Source organism: Genypterus blacodes, unplaced genomic scaffold (assembly GCF_046128005.1).
Source record: "Genypterus blacodes isolate CSIRO-AG114 ecotype Tasmania unplaced genomic scaffold, CSIRO-AGI_Gbla_v1 ptg000114l_1, whole genome shotgun sequence".
Lineage (NCBI taxonomy): Eukaryota > Metazoa > Chordata > Actinopteri > Ophidiiformes > Ophidiidae > Genypterus > Genypterus blacodes.
Window position 1 is genome coordinate 171,790 of NW_027466918.1, and position 12,445 is coordinate 184,234.

The 12,445-nt window shown below is 46.3% G+C and overlaps 1 protein-coding gene across 6 annotated transcripts in view; it reads right to left on the bottom strand.

Moving 5' to 3' along the window:
* pard3ab (par-3 family cell polarity regulator alpha, b) overlaps window positions 1–12,445 on the bottom strand; it is a 163,799-nt gene that overhangs the window by 105,651 nt on the left and 45,703 nt on the right. For all 6 annotated transcript variants that reach the window (XM_076161805.1, XM_076161804.1, XM_076161806.1 and 3 more), the window contains exon 3: window positions 6–189. In XM_076161805.1, the coding sequence (XP_076017920.1) occupies window positions 6–189 (184 nt within the window). The remainder of the gene's footprint in view (window positions 1–5; window positions 190–12,445) is intronic.

Genomic DNA, 12,445 nt, shown 5'->3' on the forward strand with positions numbered 1-12,445 from the left:
CCTACTTGTGCGCAGGGCGGAGGGCGTGACCTCGATCTCGCTGGCGCCCTGGTAGGGTTGGAAGGCCGAGGCTCCGCTGCCGGCGCTGAGGTCGGCGGCAAACAGGTCGGGGCTCTGAGTCCCGGTGGAGCTGGCGCTGGTGCCATCGCCTCCGTGATGGGGCTCCTGCTCATCATACACCGCGATCAACTGGAGAGGGAAGGAGGAGACGAGAGAAGAGAGAGAGAGAGATGTTACCACAGTGTGAAGAGAGAGGAAGGGACGGAAGCTAATGACTGTTTTGATTTGACAATAAGGCTTTAAAAACAAAACTAACGACAAACGCAGAGAGAGATACCAAACAGAGTGAAGAGCTTTACATGAATGTTCAGTAAAGCCTGTTTGAGTCCCATAATGCAGCAGGATAACAGGAAATAAAAGAGATAAACAGAGGATGAGGGTTTGGCGGAGGAAAGTATTGCTTTTCTCTTAAAAGTGATTGCTTGAAACCCCAGAAGAGTAAATAAGACATGTAGACATGAAAGCAGCGTCTGAGGGTGAAGCTGCGTTCTTCAGACCGCACCGCTAACATCTGAGGTTTTATCCATCACACACTCTTCATCATGTCCCTGCTTGGTTTCTCTTTATCCTGGGATAAAGAAGCATTTCACTCTCAATAATGTCACAGTCAATCAATAACAACACAGCCACACACCAGAAGACAACACACAGAGATGCCTTACATGTTTATCTGACTACACACACACACACACACACACTAAATCAATCTCATGTAGGAATCTGTACATTCAGTCCAACCTGTCCTCTGTTCACTCATTCAACCAGTTCAGGCCGGTGCTGCTCAGATAAGTCAAAGCTCACCGCGGTTCGATTCCCACCGGGGCCTCACGGCTCGCTGCAGAATGTTTACAATACAAACAGCACAACAAGCAAGTGGTGACGGCACACACACAGCCTGAATGCAGACGCAAAGGGAGACATTTAGATCCTTTATTCCAACAATAAAGCTCTTATTGCAAACTCTAATATCCTCTCTCCGCTTACCACCACGATTTCATCACACCTTGTTCCCTTTAATGACCTCACCAGTCCTATTAACTCCAGCGTCTACATCTATAAAGTGCCTTTATTAGTGTGTGTGTGGGTGTGTGTGTGTGTGTGTGTGTGTGTGTGTGTGTGTGTGTGTGTGTGTGTGTGTGTGTGTCTTTATTGCCCAAACATTCGCAACAATTCCAATTCAGTTTAACTTTTTTTTTTTACATCGAAGCCAAATGCTAGGATTTGACCCAGCTGGTGTAAAATAACCCCCGACAGGAAGTCATCGTCTTCCCTCAAAAAAGATAAATGTGAAGGAGATAAACGTTAAAGCTTCAGTCGGTTATCTAAGTCCACTTAAACATTAAATAAACAGGAAGCTTCATGTTTGACTTCATTCATTTAGTTCTGTCTAATAGATGTTTAAAAACTGAAATGTGTGCACGACACTGCCCCCTGTGGGTGGAGACGTGAACTGTAACGACGGTGCTTTGTGTCCTGTCCACCTTAAATACAGAGTCATGTGACTGAAGTGAGAGGAGCTGGACTCTGCTGGTGATGAAGCTCAAAGCTAAATGTCTTTATTCTGTTAAAGACAATCCGAGCCAATTTCTGCCATCAGATGCGTGGGGCAGATTTGCATTAATATTTAAAAATCCCTTAAATCTGACTTAACACACAGACGTCACTTAAACATACACACACACACACACTCCTGTAACACGTTATCTAACACACTACACACAGTGACATGAACTAAAGCTCTTACACCATATGGCACAATACAGACACAGATGAACGGATACAACACAAGCCATTACAACACACACACACACACACACACACACACACACACACACACACACACACACACACACACACACACACACACACACACACACACACACACACACACACACACACACACACACACAGCCTCATTAAGATCCTATAGCAGTAATGTGTCAGCACATTAAAGCTGCATTTCGGCCACATTCAGCTTGAGAGCCGTACACTTTTATTGGTAGTTTGGCACACACCCTGCTGAGTGAAACACACTCTTAAGGGCGAACCAAAACACTCACAAGCCCGGAAACACACTCACACACACACACACTTCCAGACTCTCTCTCTCTTATTAGCGTCTTTACATGAAATCTGGACTCATTCCATCAAATTACTGCTTTCTATAGCCCGCAGCTAAAGTCCACACATAGTAATGGCAGTAAAGGAGTAAAGGTCAAAGGGTGTGTGGGCGTGGGAGTGTGTTTGTGTGTGTGTGTGAATGAGAAACACAAAGGGACAGCATGTAGAAGAGACGAATGAAGGAGAAAGAGGAGTATAGATAGAGTGAGAGAAGGATGAAGTATGTGTGTGTGTGTGTGTGTGTGTGTGTGTGTGCGTGCGTGCGTGTGTGTGTCAGGCCCCCTCCGGTCTTCTCCCATTAGAGCTCAGTCCACTTACAACAACCCAGTCTGTACAGCTGAGTCAGCAAAACCCCATCCCCAGGCTCGCTCCCTGAGGAAACCCTTAGAGAACCACACCCCTCCCTCCCCCACACACACACACACACACACACACACACACACACACACACACACACACACACACACACACACACACACACACACACACACACACACCCCTCTCCATTTACAACCCATATGTGTGTTATTACACGGTGATCAGCGTGTCGGCAGTGCACACTGGGACCCTGGCCCCTTGGCTCCAGGTCCAGGCCTGAAGCTGATCCTGATCCCGTATCACCACAGAGTGTCAAGCAGCACTGATCCTCATTAACGCCCTCATAAAACCCCTACAGTAGATATGATGTGAGCTGTTAAGGCAAATGAGCCCGGGCGCCATAAAACACACACACACATGTTCAAAAACACTATAAAAAAAAAATGGTCCTGCAGCCGACAAACCACTTTATGACTTTAGGTCTTTGTGCTTTAAGTTACGATTCTCTATTATGGGACTTTAGATAATGATCTCCTCTCTTTCCTTTTGACGACCTCACTCTGCTCCTATTGGCCTGATGCGTCAACACCCGGTTCAAACGTGTAAGATGTTGAACTAAAGGGTTTGTCTTCCCTCCTATAGAAGCTCTGTTCCATAGGTCTGAACCCTACAGCACAACATGGCTCGTTTTAATGCCTGAATCTATTCTATCTTAATGTTTTCATACGTACGTTAATCAAATCAGAGTTCCTTTCTCCCTGCGATGCTCATTTTCTCCTCTTCCCACACTTGCTGCTGCAAAACCACACTCACCCACAGGGGAGGGAGAAGCTTTAATTAAACCCAATGAATTTAAACAAGAAGCAGTCGATGTTGTTATTTGCATTACATTGTTCTGTACCTCCGCAGGAATTATGTATTCTCTGTACGTACAACGCAATTATTTCCAGACCACTGAGCAGCAATACAGGATTTGTATTAAAATGCGGGGAGCGGAGTTTGGATCTGTGTGCAGCGATGCTACACAAACGCTGAGAGGAAGGAATCTGAGCTCCAATCCTCCAAACAGAGGAGAGGCAACATCAAGCACGGTGAGAAATGAGAGTTGTGTATGTTGATGGAAAAAGTCTTTATCATAATGAAGGATGTTCAACAATAAGTTCATTTCTGCAAAACACGGCGAGAAGCCAAACTCCAGATTCACATTTCCTGTTGTTCATCTCCTCACAGGACGCAGAGGAGTGTGAACGGCAGAGGGCTTCTACTTCATTGATAGTCCCACTTCAGACTGTAGCTGATTGATTTCTCCTGCTGCATTGGTTTACGTGATCTGAGCAGCGTTTTAGGCGAGCAGCTCCCTCGGGCGCTGGCATACATGATGTTTCTGCTGCGTGTTCTGTTGAGTGAACCGTCATGTATGTGCTGTGACGCAGCCCCCAGTCAAAGCTAATTGCTTAGGTGTGTTGACAAGCACGGCCTCGACCCTGCCAGGGGAGAACTGCTGCCACCAATCGTGTCACACACACACACACACACACACACACACACACACACACACACACACACACACACACACACACACACACACACACACACACACACACACACACACACACACACACACACACACACACACACACACACACACACACACACACACACACACACCATTCTGTAAACAGGGGTGGTCTTCCCGGAGAAGAACAGAAAGTGTGTACACCAGGAACTAGGTCACCACCGCTCTATGAACACAGAGATACCAGGCAGTGTGTGGTACTATAGAATGAGGGACTCCATTTGTGATACACTGTAATGTACTCAACCGAGCGTTTTAAAACTATGGCTGAGTAATATCAAATAATGTTTGCATTATAGGATTAGAGGTTGGGAAATAAACCGAACAAACTAATCAAGTCTTAGAAGTAATTGTCTACTTACACAATCTGCAGACATGGAGCTACATTAGCAACCCACTGTGCTGGCGGTTCGGTCCGGTTAATGAAAGTCTTAAGTCTTCAGTCATCTGAGTTACTCTCAATTCTTTTCAGTTTTTCATGCAGCGTCATAGCATTTTTAACGGAAACTGCAGCCTTTAACTGTCAGAAACAGGGTAGGATGATTGATTGCATGAATGATGATTGAACCATGTATACAGAACAGTACTGTGAAGTTATAAGGATATAATTACTTCATACACACACAATGGGAAAACTACAAATATGACTGCATGTAATGTCTGAACTGCATGTCAGCAAGCATGTGTATGTAACTGTGTGTATCCACTTTCTTACACACACACACACCTCCTAAACCTCCTGAAGAAGAAAAGAGTAACAATAATTGAAAAGTAAATTACGATGAAAAGTGTGAGTCAGTCCACTTTTCAACGGTCACTCGCAGCTCATAAATCATCGTCATAACAGCGGCTAGAACAATACTGCTGGCAGCCGGGCCGGAGAGAAGGAACCAAAGGTCTCTCAAAGGGGAATTAATCCTTAGAGGGGGCGAGGCGGACGGGGGAGGGGAGGGAATTTAGCAAGACACGGTCGCAGCTCGCACTGCATCAGCAACGGGCCGCTCTTATTTCATCAGAAAGCCCACAGCTTATGCAGTGAGGCCGGCCAAAAATTACAGTCTTCTTCGTTCTGGCTCTGAACTCCAAAACATAAATCCGCCCCGAGCTGCTACAGCCATCTACGGAGCGTGTGATTTACTCCCTCGTCGTGTAATATAACGTCAAGTCATTGCAATTCGCCGCTGAATTATGCTCCATCAATAGAGCCGTTCCCCTCGTGTCGAGACCCGACATCACGTACGTCTGCTCCTTCATTCATCTTAACCCCATATGTCAATAAGAATATACAGGAGGTACAGAAGGAAATGGCAGCGATGTGATTTGAATGAGAAGAGGAAATCTGTCAAACTAAACGACAAAGAAGGGGAAATTCCATGAGGAAAACATTATGATGATGACTATGATGCATGTTAGATGTTTATAACGCAACACATAAAGCACGTACGGTTCTTCTGACCTTAGTTTATTGTTGAACATAATATTATTCTCACTGGCCACACTTTTGTCTCTAACAATGGAGCGCTTCATCACGCTCCTTCTCCTGGATGCCAGGAACATTCTTCACAGTCAATGTGACATCATCATAATCTGTAGCAGATCAAGTTCCAGCTAAGTCCTAAATCCGTCCTCACGATCGGGAAGACACGAACATTTCATAAACAAAACATAAACACAACAATCCTTCACAGTAGCCGGCCAGTAAATCCTCCACTGCACTATGGGGCCTTGCGTAACTCTGGAACTATAAAGTCTATTATTCACTTTTAATCAAAACAATGCTGCTGATGTCATTCTTAACGTGAGTATTTTGGGTTCAGAGAGACATTTATACATCTAAATGCTGATCTATAGTTATACACACCAACATTAGAAATTCCATATGGCAACTTGGCAAAACATTCATACTGATTCTGGAAACCCAAATCCTCCAGACTTGGCTCCCACTAAACCAAATCCATGCCAGATAGAAGAGAAAGGGAAGCCGTCAGCAAAAAAACGAGGGAAGCAACCACTTTGCTTCTGCCAACACAGCTGTACGGTCCAGAACATGTTGCCCCCGACTTTACTGTCACATAGAAAAGGAAGAAACCTCAGCCTACATCAGTATCTCAGCGACAAGCTTCAGGAGGAAGTGCGAGTTTGCACCAGGCCTTCACGCAAACTCAACAGCAATCAACCCCTTCTGCATCTCTCTGCCTCAGCCAAAAACCAGAGTGCAGAGAGGCGGCGACCAACGTTAGTCCACGGTCAACATACCGCAGAGGTTTACGTGACGAGTTGAGACCTCTGCCATTGGTGGAAAAAACAGACGTATGGCGAATGAAAGGTCAAGGTTCTCGTCATAGTTAAAGGAGGAATGTAACTTAAAACCCCGGATGACAACATGATAATACCTTGTTGGTCTGGCTGTCTTATATTTTATGATTTCTAGGGGTGGCGGTTGAGAATACAGTAATATATAAACCTACTTGAACTATTTGACAAGTAAAGTACAGCTTGATTCTTTCATTTGTTTCTCCGTTTTCAGGAAATCTCCTTGATTGAGTCTTTGGAGGAATCCGACTCCGGACAAGCTCCTCAGCGAGGAAGGAAATGGCCTGAGTGTAAAGGTCTTTATAAGAAAGGAGGTAGGGTTTGAGAGACGTGACGAGAGTTACAGTTGCGCGGTTTCCGCCGAGCGAGTAACGAATACGCCAGGGTGGTGAAAGTCCTCAATCACAGGGCCACAGAGGCAAAGGTGAGGCGCTCTCCTCTTTCATGCTCTACGTCCTGTTTGATTTGTTACCTACCTGCGGTTTAGTGCGACTGTTTTCTTATCATCGTGTTTCCGACAGATGGCGTTTGGATAGCGAGGGCTACTTCAGTCAACCAGGAACTCAAGTGTCAAAAATAACAAATTATACAATAACACACTGAAAACTAACAATAAATCCAGCTCGCCCGCTCCGTCAACGTTTCACTCATAAATTGAAGTTGGGGTGAGTTATAGAACATCTAAATGTACTTCAAATAAACACAGAGACGTGTTTAGAAGTCCAATATTTTACTGCACACTTGCTCATTTGCTGCCGCTGCGGCGTTCAAACCTGTAGCCCGTTCTCTCTGTTCTGAATTAGTGAATGAGTTGTTACTTTTGTTGCATTTCAAACAAACCAAAATACATCATCTCCAGCCACGTGGGAACACTCTGGGCAAGCTGTTAGGATCCAGAACTATGATCAAATTGGCGTATGTTCCTACTGGTAGTCATCGTTTGGACCATTTACAAACCAAAATGTGCCAACAGAATGCTCAGTGTGCCTGAAGAGGAGCTGCTGCTTTCAGACGGAGGAACAGGACAGGGAGGCAGATCTTGACCTGGAGCAACGATCTGTTACCATCTGGTTACCACTCTACTTCAAGATCAATCAGTCGATGAGCCGATCCCCCTTAGAGTCGTTTAATGACCGGACCAGCTCCTGCCATTCTTGATCTGCGTTTGCTCTCAACCCAACTAATCGAACAAAGGGAGAAAAACCTTCAAAGTTCGAGTCAAACAAGCAAGAAACTAGACGACCGCTGGCAGATATTAGAAGTTAGACGAAACAATCTGCTAATTAGTAGACAGAAAAGTTTGTATCCCTCCTCGACCTCTTGTCTAGTGCTGGGAAATGATGTAGTGTGGACCGTTTCCATCAAAGCACTGAAACTCAGCTGTAATCCAAAGTGCCATCTGAGTCAACTTTGCTCCCACGGCTTCACTCTAATCTGCATCCTCTCCAATTTAGATGCAAAACAGCATTCAAGTACAAAACACTCTGATGGAACAGTGACTCATTTAGAACAACTCCAAAGTCACCACAGATCACTCCAATCCATCCAGGCAGTCCTATCTGCCAGTAACACAAAGGCACGTTAGACACAAAAGCCCTCTTTATGTTCCAAGCAACATTTGGAAATCAAGACTGCAAAAGTGAAAGAACAAACCTTCCACCAAACGGTGAGATACTTCTAAATAATATGAGACCTCAGCTGTAAAAGCAGAGGAAACCCTGATCCATTTTGATTTAACTCACTTCTCTGCTCGGACAAATACACAGTGGGTGTGCGTCTGTGTGTAACAACTCTTTTGTGACCCGCCGTGGAAAAATAAAGTCGATCCGAGCGCGGCAGGGGAAGCCAAAGGGGGGGGGGCGGCGGCTTGGACGTGTGACAGATGCAGCTAAGATTAGCTGAGCCTGCGAGACGAGCGGTGCAACCCCAAACTCCCACGGAGACCGTTAGAGGGTGAGCAAAGGCAGAACACGCCGTCGCCTTGACCTCGCCGACTTTCAGACCGGGCAAAGACACACACACACACACACACACACACACACACACACACACACACACACACACACACACACACACACACACACACACACACACACACACACACACACACACACACACACACACACACACACACACACACACACACACACACACACACACACACACACACACACACACACACACACACACGGCAGACGCATCAAATATTACAGCAGGAGACGTGATGTTATCCAGGTGGACATACTACACACACACACACAGTCACACACATAGGCACATCATGTTCAGTCATTCAGAAACGCCCGCAATCAAAACCCAAGCAACACAGATCCACGGAAGCGCAGTTTTGGGGGATTGCGTCTCAAATTGAGTCGAGGACATTCTAAAGTGATACCACTCAGGATAATGACCCAGCTTCTAGTTTCACCCCAATTGAAATAGAAAACATCTGTGTGTGTGTGCGGGGGGCGGGGGGGCATCTGAGTCGAGGGCAAACTCACAAAGTGAAAACAACAATCAAGTGAGAGACAGAAGAAGAAGAAGGTGAAGTGTTGAAGGTGAGAGCGCTGAGTCATTGTCTCTTCTCACTTTGACTCTAGTTTTAGTCAACATTCACACTCGTTGGTGTCTGAGGCTGCTCAGCTGATGAAAGCATCACCTGCATGCCCACCATGTTACATTTCAGTCATGAGGTTAAAGCCTTTCCTCCCTCCTTTTCCTTTCACCTCTCCTTGTCAAATTTGAATGAAATCAAATCCTCGCGTTCTCAAGTTAGCACCATCTGCTCCGCGACTTAGCCGCGATAGCTAAAGAGAGAGAGAGAGAGAGAGAGAGCGGCGGAAGAGAGACGGCGGCTGTTCGGCTGAGTGAAAAGTGTTTAATTCAAGGTGCTGAAAGCTGATAGATGTGTGTGTGCAGCAGAGGAGAGACTGTTCCACAAACCCGCCGCAGAGCCGCACACACACACAAATATGAGACTTTCCTGGGGCCGCACACCTGCTGTTGCACCACAAAGGCCTTTTTTAAAACCCCTAAGAACAGATCGTCCTCCAGCCTTACAGGTAGAGCAACACCGCCTCCACCCGTACGGGATCGTTTCCCCCTCGTTTCAACGCTGCTACAATACAAGCAGGAAGTCAAAGCAAAGCCAAAAAAAGCTTTTCCCTTCTGAAAAAAAAAGAGCAGAGAACACAAGCTGGGCCGCGTTTCATTTTGTCAGGTGTCGGAATAAAATTAGTCACTTCCTCTCACCTATGGTTGAGCAAATGGCCCTCGTTTCCGTTGCCCCGGCGACGCAGTGAGCCCCGCGCATTGATCATTACCGCCGCCTTTAAACACCCGGAGATAAAGGGAAGAGAAAAGTGAACATTCCTATAGAAAGGGGGAATAAAAATGTGTGTGCGTGTGCAGGTGAACGAGGTTGGATGGAGGGGGTGGTCGACAAGCACGCTAATGAGCGCCATACATCAGGCGCTATCAGTGCTAATCACACTGAGTGCTATATTTAGCCGTTTAGCTTCAATTACCTGTTTTCCCTGGGACCAATCAACACATCGCAAGAGACGGCGCTTTGGCAAATGTGACTGTGTGTAATGAAGGTGTGTGGGTGTGTGCGTGTGTGTGTGTGCACCCTATATGTTTAATTAACTGGAACAACCTGTGTAAGGGAAGAGTTTAATAGCTACAAACTGCAGCTCTTTTCCCTGCGCTTCAGAATAAAGCCGCCAATTATTACAACATAAATACAAGTTTACTCATAATAACTTAAGCTTGAGTTATGTTGTGTACATAGGAGACAACAGGCTTTAAGTAAGAATGAAAGTAGCTTTATCTACAGTTATTAAAGGATTAAATAGGGGAACTATCGGGCAGGTTTATTGAACTTTCTCTTTCGTTTGTCTTTAACTGGATTCTGAAATGTGCTGGGTAAGAAAAGCAGAAAGGAAACTCTGCATCATCCAACTTTCTTAAAACCATCACGTCGGCACAATCGCTGGCACACATCATCATTACGCAGCGGCTTTGCCTTTGCCCCGGCAGCAGAGCAGGAGCCGTATAACATAACGCCCCGCCCTTGGTATGACCTCTACCCGCCGCTCTGGGCCGCCGCTCGTGCTTTTTCCTCAGCGTCCGTTACAGAAGAATAAACAAATGATTCATCTGACCCCAGCGACCTGGCGGAGGGAAGCAGACGGACGTTTACACGGCTGATGACAGCGTGGAGGAGATGTCGAAATATCAGTTTTAAGTGAAGGAGGCGAACAGGGGAGGAGGCGAGTGCAAGAGAGGAAACGGGGGATGAATATGGGAAACATGGGGGTGAGAAGGAGAAGGAAAACGGCTGCCGTCGGATAGAAAAGGGCAACAGATCCACAAGGTCAAAGGACAGGAAGCGACATGAGTGTAAGAAAGGGAAAAGAGAGGGAGTTTGAAAGAGAAGAGGATCGAGTCTGCGGAGCTTTAAACCAAGTTACTTCTCACGCCGTCAGAACAGAGAGAGAGAGCTGGGCAGCTTCTCTCTCTTTGCTGGGAATTATACTGTCACTCCCTTTGGCCTGGACACTGTGTGTGTCTACGCGTGTGTGTGTGTGTGTGTGTACACGTGTGTGTGTTGCAACGCAGCTGGCACGGCTGAAGCTGGAGTCGGGACAGTTTGATTGTGCTGCACAATGAGACGGCTGCCATCCCAGAGGAAACGGCTCCTTTTTTGCAATAAATCACCTCAATTAAAGAAGGAGTGGACACAGAGAGAGCAAGGGGACGTAGGAGAGGGGGGTAGGAAAGGAGGGAAGGAAGGAGGGAAGGAAGGAGGGCAAACTTAAAGGGCACCAGTTAAGATGTCTGTATTTATCAGTATAGCTATTGGCAAACCAATCATTCTTCCCCGACCTCAGTCTAAGTCACACGCTCACAAACAACTGAGTGTTATTATTTCACCATGGCCGTCTAAATGTCACTCACACTGACTTCTACAAATACAACACAGACCTCAGATGAACTCATTACAGCTGCAAATAATCTAACGTACGTGCAAATCCTTGGGTTTGTAACAGCAAGAACACATTCCTCTGCTTTCTGCTTCTTTGTTTGCTTGGCTGCTTGTTAGTTCGTAGAAGGTGAACAATGATAACTGACATGAAGCCTCTCTGAGTCAGGATCAGGGTCAGGGAGAGACCAGCATCCATGCAATTGCAGGACCCGGGTGGGGGGGTGAGGGGGTCTATTAGCTGATCCCCACAGGAAGTGACCCCTCCTAAGTATTTGGAGGAGCACTCAGGGAGCGGAGACTCGGTCAGGGACGAGTCAGCAGGAATCCCTCAAGACCAAGACTGATTCTCTGGGTCTTCTTCTCGCTTAGTAACTCCAAGCAGAGATCATCAAGATAATTAATCATCACGAGCTCAATGGACCGACACAGTTAGACATTTATGCTTCCATTGGATGACATCTGCCACCACAGATCCAGAGCTAGTTCTACTGGAACGTTCTCAATTTGACGTTTTGAGAAACAACAAACGAGGACGAAAACACAACTTAGACCGCCAAGAGCTGTTTGTTCAAGATGGATTATCAAAAATATACAGTACAACAAACAAACATGACTGCTGAAGCCTTGATTAATGAAACTTAATCCACGCAGCCAGCGTATGTGGGACAGGATCCCAGCGTGTATTCTGTGTAAGCGAGGGCCCGGTGGGAACGGAAAACCATAATCCTGGAATCCTGGCTCTGCCCTTTAGAATCTGCAGGGACGCTCTGCTCCACGGAGGATTTAGGAAAACTTTCAAATCGCACGTGCTACGTCTATGTCAGTACAGGGTGTGTGTGTGTGTGTGTGTGTGTGTGTGTGTGTGTGTGTGTGCTTGTGTGTGTGTCTGCTGGAGGATTTTAGAGCTTGCGATGTAAGACTGACCCACATAAGCAGCCTCCTCCCAACCAGGCCGAGGTCTCCTAAGCTTTCTGCTGTAATTGAGGGCCGAGGGAGCAGCGAGGGAGTGACAGACGCTTAATGAGGAAATTACAGTTGTGCTGATGCTTTCACAAAAACCTGAGTCC